This window comes from Gossypium hirsutum, chromosome A02, assembly GCF_007990345.1.
Source record: "Gossypium hirsutum isolate 1008001.06 chromosome A02, Gossypium_hirsutum_v2.1, whole genome shotgun sequence".
In the NCBI taxonomy this organism is placed as follows: domain Eukaryota; kingdom Viridiplantae; phylum Streptophyta; class Magnoliopsida; order Malvales; family Malvaceae; genus Gossypium; species Gossypium hirsutum.
In genome coordinates, this window is record NC_053425.1 from 9967157 (window position 1) to 9976515 (window position 9359).

General features: G+C 32.4%; 1 protein-coding gene across 1 annotated transcript; it reads left to right on the plus strand.

The window, feature by feature from the left end:
- Nucleotides 1-2039: 2039 nt before the first annotated feature.
- Nucleotides 2040-4425, plus strand: LOC107951572 (protein SENSITIVE TO PROTON RHIZOTOXICITY 1). The gene is made up of 2 exons (XM_016886667.2): nucleotides 2040-2286; nucleotides 2793-4425. The coding sequence occupies exon 2, from the start codon at nucleotides 2819-2821 to the stop codon at nucleotides 4292-4294; it is 1476 nt and encodes a 491-aa protein (XP_016742156.2). The 5' UTR covers nucleotides 2040-2286; nucleotides 2793-2818; the 3' UTR covers nucleotides 4295-4425.
- Nucleotides 4426-9359: the final 4934 nt, after the last annotated feature.

Here is a 9359-nt window from a genome sequence, read left to right on the forward strand (position 1 = left end):
AATAAACGATTTTACTAGTGGGTTTAGACCCGCATTGTTTTAAGTTTTATATATATATTTGTTTGTTTTCCATCATTTAATAAATCTTTACTTTTAGAAGTTTTGTCTTATCTTGTAGCACGTTTTTTAATATTACTTATGGATGTAGTATTGCTTTTGCAAGTTATTTTATGGACGGTTTTGTCATCATTCTCTCTAGTTCAGTGGATGCTCGATTATGTCATTTTGGATCATCCAAGGCTATTTTCTTTATCGTATTAAATGATTGCAATCACTCCAAATATATCATGCTTGAGTTATTTTTCTAGTAGCCTATGACAAATCATGAATAGAAGCGAAAAATAACAAAGTAATCTTGCATCAGACTACTTGTCTTCTTGTAGTTGGATCTCCAAGTTTTTGGAATGCTCCAAATTCCACTTGAGCATCCAAATCTGAATCAATATCAGCAAAAACATCATTGAACAAGGTTCAAATGTGTCTAAAGAATAAAAGCAAGGGAAACGAAGTATGCCAATAAGTAAACTAACCCCTCAGACTGTTATAAAAAATATCATCAGATTTCAAAGTATCATGATCTAATTCAAAAATTTCACCCAATTGAGCATGTTTAGCATATTTTTTCATAGTAGCAGGACCACTATAACAAAGTTAATTATCGACGTGTCATAATGTTCTATTAATGCTGAGGGTGAACCATTTGTTGTGTTGATGGTGTTTGTTCTTTATCGTCTTCTCTGGGTGTTTGTTGTTTTTTTCCAACAAATTGTATAGTCTCATTCATGGAATGAATTAATAAATTTTCCTTTAAAAAATAAAAATTTTAAATTACCAATTTTAATTAAAAAGATATCCTAATCAACATGCTCCAATTTATTATGACAATATTGTATTTCAAAAAACACAATACTTAGATTATTCAGCAAGATATGATAACACAATGCTTAGATTATTCAGCAAAATATGATAGTTTTTTTCTTCTAAAAGTGATCTCGCCATATCAGGTGACAAGTTTATTGTGTACATAACATATTTCATATTTTTCTAATTGAGTTGAATTATCACGAATCAACTCACTTGACATCAAAGGCAAAATTAGAAATAATTTTTTAGGGGGACCGAAATTAAATTGCAATTTTTACAATAATAAACATGCAATTTCATCATTTTAATAAATTTTAAAAGATTAAATCAAATTTTTATATTTTTAGGGGGCCAAAGTACAATTTTATTTTTATTAATTTAAAATTTTAAAAATTTTTAAAAATATAAAGAAAAATTTTTCCATTTTAAGAGGTAACAAACCCTTACTAACTTCCTAATTTCACCCTAGTTGATATATGATAATTCGAGTCAATATTATTAATTAAAAAATTAAAATTTAAAATGTGGCACATTATTTGATATAACAGGATCACTTTCTGAAAAAGGAATCTACTATATTTTTCTAAATAATCTAAAAATTACAGTATCTAAAAAAAATACTATAATTTTATAAATTAATCACAACAAGCTCACCCGTCACCACCTTTATGCTTTGATGGTAGAAAGAGGAAAAAGGGGTCGTGGGAGATGGCGCTTGCGTTGTTTCCCCCTACCCTTCCTTCCACTTCACACTCCCCAATAAGATTCCTTTAATCAACTCCCAACTAAATAAAATAAAATAAAAAGAAAGAAAGAAAGAAAGAAAGAAAGCAAGTCAAATGGTTCATTGTTGATGATCATGAATGGTTTGATCCATCATTCATCCATAGAGAAAGAGAATTTGAATCACGTTTGTTGTTGTAATGGGGTCCCCTTCCTTCACTCTTTTGTTTCCTTCTAGCCTCCACTCTCGTTTGCCCCCCAATCCCCCTTTCAAGCTTTTTCATAATGGATTGAATATTTCTATTATTAAATAGATTCATTTATTTTTTATATTATTTAAAAAATTAAATAAGGTCAAGTTAGAATAAAAAAATAAATTTATTATAATTTAGATTTATTTTATTTTTTAATAGTATAAAGATTAAATTGATCTATTTAATAATAAATGGACTAATTTGATTCAATATTTATAACATAAGGACTCTAGGAATTTGACCCAAATCAAACTATCAAAGATTGATTCATTGATGGGGTTGACTTGTTTATCTTTGTCCCACTTACCAATATACCAAAACTGTAATTTTCTTTTTTTCTTTTTGCTGATAAATTTGGGTACCCTAAGTTTCCTTTCCTTTTTCTTTCTCTGTCTCTTTAGAAGCATGAATGAAACTAACAACATCTGACCTCATCTTGAATATGGTATGTCTCTACTATTCTTTTTATTTCTTCAAGTTTTAATTTTTAAACCTTTGTTAGATCTAAAAATTTGATTTTTCTTTTCTTTTCTTTTCTTTTCTGGGTATTTAGCAGAATGATGAGTTGATTTCAAGTTTATTTGCTTCACCTGTTTCTGCTACCGTTCATTTCTTTGATTTGATATAATATATTTGGCTAAGGGGATTTTAGCAAGGCTCTTGCTTGAATTCCAAAATGAGTTTTTATGATTTTAGTTCATTCTAAGGAAAATAGTTATGGGATTTTTTGAATATAGAAAACCAGTTCCTATCTTTCTGCAATTCTAAGGAAAAAGGTGAAAAAAATCAATTTAATAGTGGAAAAGAAAGGAGGTTGGTGGGTTTTATGAGTAAATTTGGGTGTGGGAGTTTGAATCTTGGTTCCTTGTGTGATTATACTAAAAATTTGAGTACTTCTATGGTCAGAACAATACTAATCTTGCTGAATATTTTGGTGATGTGTTTTTCCAGCTTTGAGGTAGTAAGAAGGCCTAAAAATGGATCATAGAGACAGGCAGTCTATTGAACATCAAAAGAAAGATCCTCAACAACACCCCCACCCATGTTTTACTAATTTCACAACACACCATCAGCAGCAGAAATGGGAAGATCCTTCCCTATTAGATTACAGCACCAGGATTGAACCTCCTTTCCAGGGATTCAACCCAAACTGTCAAACCAAATCTTCATTTCCATGTAACCCCAATAACCAAATCAAGGTCCCTGACCCTATCATGAATGAGTTGCTTCAAGCCAGCAAAGTCCAAGATTGGGATCCAAGTGCAATGCTAAACAATCTGTCATTCCTGGAGCAGAAGATCCATCAGCTTCAGGGTCTGGTGCATTCCATCATTGGGAGAGGGGGTCAAGTTTTGGGGCAACCAGATGAACTTGTAGCTCAGCAACAGCAGCTCATCACTGCTGCTCTCACTTCGATTATAGTTCAGTTGATATCTACTGCTGGTAGTCTCCTTCCATCTGTTAAGCATCATACACTTTGTGGTCCACCACCCGCTGCATCTCTTCCACAGTTTCAGGCACAAAATGGTGGTGGGAACAGTGTCCCTGAGTTGCCTAACACTGTCGATGTTAGTAGTAACAGTGGGGAGCAGCAGAATCATGTAATGGAGGAACATGAAATGAAAGATGAGGAAGATGCTGAGGAATTAGGGGAGAATCTTTTCCCAGGCACCTATGAGATATTGCAGTTAGAAAAGGAAGAAATCCTTGCACCCCATACTCATTTCTGCACTATATGTGGGAAAGGATTCAAAAGAGATGCCAATTTAAGGATGCACATGAGAGGGCATGGTGATGAGTACAAAACACCAGCAGCACTAGCTAAACCCAATAAAGAATCCAGTTCTGAACCAACTCTTATTAAGAGATATTCATGCCCTTTTGCTGGTTGCAAGAGGAACAAGGATCACAAAAAGTTCCAGCCTCTGAAAACCATCTTATGTGTCAAAAACCATTACAAGAGATCCCACTGTGACAAGAGCTACATCTGCAGCAGGTGCCACACCAAGAAATTCTCAGTGATTGCTGATCTCAAAACTCATGAGAAGCATTGTGGTAAAGATAAATGGCTATGTTCGTGCGGCACCACGTTTTCGAGGAAAGATAAGCTGTTTGGTCACATAGCTCTTTTCCAGGGTCACACTCCAGCAATTCCCTTGGATGAAACTAAAGGACCCACTGCCCCATCTGACCCTGGAGATGGCAGTGAAGCAACAAATGTGGTCGGAAGCATGAATTTCTTCAACTTTGGTAGTGAAAATGGGGTGGATGTCAAAGGCAGCCTTGATGATCCTGCTGCTTATTTCTCACCATTGAACTTTGAGACATGTAACTTTGGTGGGTTTCATGAGTTCCCTCGACCGGCATCCGATGATTCGGAGACTTCATTGGCATTTCTCCTTTCAGGAGCGTGTGGTTACAATAATAATAATAATGATGTTGAGAGGTCTTGAATATTGATGGTAGACTAGACTAGATTGTATTCTTCCTTGAATTAGGGAGCTATTAGTTTGTGTTAGATTTGTATGGTCAGGCAACCCCTGTGTACTTATTTAAATAAAATGATATTTTTATTGAAGAGAAATTCCTTAGTTTTACCCAAACCTAAATATTCAACATGATTAATTTCAATCTAAACTCAGAAATAATTTGAGATGTGCACATTTTGATCATGAGGTGTGTGCATGTTGTGATACTAGTATGCATTGGTGCATGTTTAAACTCATTCTATTTTGTCAGAGCTATAATTAATTTTCTTTTTAGTATTATTCATTTTGTTTTACGGTTTATGTTCAATGTTCTTTATATGATTTAAAATTTTTTTATTAATATTACTAGACTTTCGAGTTTTTTTTTTTTGCAATAGAAGTATCTTAAAAATTTTCACCAAATTAAAATATAATTAAATTATATTAATCTATATTTATATTTACATTGAATCATAGTTGGTGACATTACTTGTCTACTAAATAATTTAATTTTATTATAAGGTCTTAACTTTCATGAGCACTAAAATATATATTCATTTTGTATTTATGGTATATGTGAGTGGGTGAAAAATAAGGTATTTTACAATAATAAATATTTGTCCCACATGCAATGAAATTGGAAAATGAATAGTCAACAAAATCAAAATGAAGAACATCAATATTATTATATAAAAATCTCTATGGCTCACCTCTAATGATTTTTTGGATAAATTTAATTAAGGGCTAATGTTGGATCGAATTGAGTGACTTTTTTTAAATTAATCGAGTTGATGAGTTATATTTTATTATCTTAACTCGGTTTGAATTTTTTTTTAAATTTCAAATCGAGTTGAGTTGAATCGAGTGAAATTAAAAAATTAAACATGTCAAACTAAAATCTTGTTACAGTCTAACTAATTATATGTTAGAGTACATAAATTTGAAATTATATATATTTAGAATTTTTTTCAAAGTAGAATAATTAAAAAATAAGATACTTTAGTATGATAAACGTAAATTATTAGTTAACTCATTTAGTTCTTAAAATTATTATTTTAGAAAAAAATTAAATTTTAACTTTCTTTATATATTTTTTAAATTTTTTTAAAAAAATTAAAATTATTTTAAAATATAAATTTTACAATTTTTATAAATATTTTAAATTTTTGAAAATTATATTGTAATTTTTGTTAAGAGAGACCAATTTGCTTATTTTCAAAATTTACAGTGACCAAAAGTATATTTATACTAATATGTTATTTAAATTATTCAAATTGTAAATTCAACTCGACTCAAACTCAAAATTCGAATTATTTATTCGAGTTGACTTGGATAACTCTAATTTCGAATTTTTTATTCGAATCAAGTTTTTCTCAACCCTAAATATAACCTCAAAGAGGAAATATAATAAACTAATTTATTTTGAGAAAATATTTTAATTTGATTTAAATAAGAATATGTATAATGAAAAAGAATTTCAGGTCAATTTAATTTATTTAATAAATATAAATACCTATTCTAAGAGTAGATGTCCAAAATTATTGGGACTTCCGCCACTGTCGGGCGGTGCACTAACTAGGATTTAATGCTGTAAATTTGTGAGACATGACTTTGTTCAAATATATATTTAAATGTATCTTTATCCGTTTCAGAATTCAATTTTAGCGTTATTGTTCATAAATATATTTTTTAAATGTATTTTTGTTCAAATATGTATAATGAAAACGGTTTTTTCACAACGAAAAATTAGAATTTTAAAAATTAAGTTAATTTGTGGTATTTGTAATAATAAATCTGTTACTGAAATCACACATATGTTTTTGGCTAATCGGATCCTTATCGTTCTCGACTTTCAATCGAATGACCTTTTCCACTCGAGTGTGGGCTCGAACGATTTGAATCAGACACAAAATTAAAAATAATTTTTTTACTTTCAATGTGAAAGCAAAATTTCTCTTAATAGAAACCGAAAGAATTATTCTTTCAAATAATAGATTTAATTCTTAGAGAATAAACTCAATATTTTCAAGCAGAATAATCATATCTCAAAGTCCTATATTTAGCCCTATCAGTGCCATCTATTTATAGAGAGAAGAGGTGAAAACCTAGTTAATTGTAGAAGTATATTTTAAATAGAAAAACAATCTTCTAGTCTAATTAGGAGTGTAGGGGGCGACAACCTTAGTTAAACAAATTAAGGTTTTTCGTCTTTCTCTAAACATGAGGGCTTTTGGGCATTTTTCATGTCAGGTCCAATTACAAGTATTTCCTAGACTTTTAGCTCAGTACTTTTTAATTCGATTCAACCCAATATTATTTTCTATTTCTCAAAATAAACATCTTAAATTAATAAATTAATTTCTCAATTAAATAAATTTCTCAACTCAATTCTAATTCCGTTAAAATCATACGACTTTACTGTAAAAGAATCTATGACAAACTATATTTAATATTTCTACATTCAACAGATTTATTATAACTAAATGATTTATTTCTATTTTCAAACTTTATTTAATTTGAAAACCATAGATTCATTTTTAGGTCATTTTCATTTTGGAAAAAGCCACATTAGTTTCCAAATGTTTCCCATTTCTCCATTTTTACCATTTCTGTTCATTTGATTCAACATGCAATTCATTTCTAATTTTAACGAGCTAGAGAGAGACCGATTTGACCTATGCGATTATGGCTCAAATGATTTATAATTAAGTTTTAAATTTTCACCCATTAATTATAAACTCATTTAATCATGAAGTCATTCTGCTATAGTATCATAATTGAGCTCTCCCCAATGGCATACCATTACGAAAGCAACTTGATCAATGCTTGTCCAATGACATTGTCATAAGTGTGTTACCCTTATAGGATATCTTTAATCTCTTTAAGATAAATTCGTTCTCCAAATATGATCATATTTTATCTCATGGTAGCCATTACATTTTCCTTCATGAAAAGTCAATTACTATCAAATAGTAATCAAGTCATTCATCAAAAAGATAAACGATTCGTCGCCACATTTACTTTTCATCAACTATGTAATGCCAATAAGTGGATATCATTTACCCATATCTCGGGCTATGAATTCCACAGTTGTGAATGATGCTACATACTGTAGAAGTCGTATACCCAACGCAACAGCTTTAGGTTCCTTATCTATTCAAACTCAAGCTTTTACTTACATCAAATTATACGAGTCACACATTAATAGTTCGTCATCCACTCAGTATTTAGGTATGTCACACTTTGAACGTCACAAATGAATAAATCCATAAACAGATTTAAGATCTATTTTTTTGGGTTTAGTCTGATATACTTCCAGCCTAGTTTGTCACATCTATGTCTCTATCTTTTGGGAGTTATTAGCTTTGATGCCCAAGGCAAGACATCTGTAACACCCCTTACCCGAGTTCGAAATCGATACTGGGTATGAGGCATTACCATTCACAAATCACATACATATGTACTAAGTCAGATCATACGAACTCGTTAAAATTTAAAGCTTTTTCAAACTTCGCTAAAAACTCCTAAACATGGGCTTACGAGACCCCAAATATCTCTTAAAAACCACTCGGGATCAACTCGGTTCCTTTAACCAACACTAGGAAAATAACCTTTGAAACAATGCACAGGCCCGTGTGGATGGGCAACACGCCCGTATGACCACTATGACATGGCCGTGCTGATGGCCCGTGTGACACACACGGCACCTAGGGACACGCCCGTGTCCCATACCCGTGTAAATTAAATTCTATATTTGAACCTACAGGGGTTCTCACACGGCCTGACATACGTCCGTGTCCTTGGCCCGTGTCCCTCACACGACCATGACATGCTCGTGTCCTAGCCCGTGTCTAAAAACCTTGACATTCAGTTTCTGACCTCAGCATCCAATTTAAGACACAAGGCTGAGGCATACGCCGGTGGCCATAGGCCGTGTTCTCCACACGGCTGAGACACACGGCCGTGTCTCTGCCCGTGTGTCTAATACCATGCATACTGACTTGAAATTTTTACGTGCAGGGGACACACGGCTGGACAATACGCCCATGGGGTTGGCCGTATGTCTACTCGTGTGACAATATAGGGTTATCTACCAAGCCCCTTTGCCACCCTGAAACACAACATAGAAACAACCATAACTAAGGTCTATATACAATTCATATATTTCAACCATACTAACAATTTCTCATTCATGAAAGACTACTTTACATTCATATAATAACTTTCAATATTAGCCATTTTTCATGGCCTTGTACAAAATGAATCAAATGTTAAAGAAAGCCAACACATTTGGCCCAAAATAATGAGACACTAAAACAAAATCAATGAGTCCTATACATGCCATAATCAAAATAAAGAGATCTAACTATACCAAGTTCTTCGATTGATAGATGCCTCCGATGACCGTTGATCCACGAGCTAATTAGGCGGCATTATAAGATAATGGAAAGGAATAGGGTAAGCATAAAGCTTAGTAAGTTGCATGCAAATAAATATAACAATAACTTTGCCATTCATCATCATGCTCATAATACAAGAGTAAGCATAAGCGTAACTTACTCGTCGCTATCCAATACAATTCATATAGCATATCTTAAGCTCTCATCTCATACATTTCAAATAGGTACCTGTACCACTCACAACATGGTCATATTTTTCTCGTTAAACTTAAACAAAAATTCTCACCGTTGAACCATTCGGAATGCTATTGGATATTCATTAAGCCTCAAACATAGGGTATAATGCAAATGCCATGTCCCAGACATGGTCTTACACTGACTCTCACATATCCGTGCCGATGCTGTGTCCCAGACATGGTCTTACACTGACACATTTTGTAGCCGATGCATGTCCTAGACATGTCTTACACTAGCTTACATTTCGAAGCCGATGCATGTCTTAGACATGTCTTACACTGGCTTACATTTCGAAGCCGATGCATGTCTTAGACATGTTTTACACTAGCATACAATTAACCTGAATGTCATGACATGAATATCCAATTTATTTCCTAAAGTTCAAACGGGAGTTCTATTATCTCAATGTTCAT

Excerpts from the sequence above, each read along its gene's own strand:
- LOC107951572 (XM_016886667.2), top strand. The coding sequence starts at position 2,819 with ATGGATCATAGAGACAGGCAGTCTATTGAACATCAAAAGAAAGATCCT.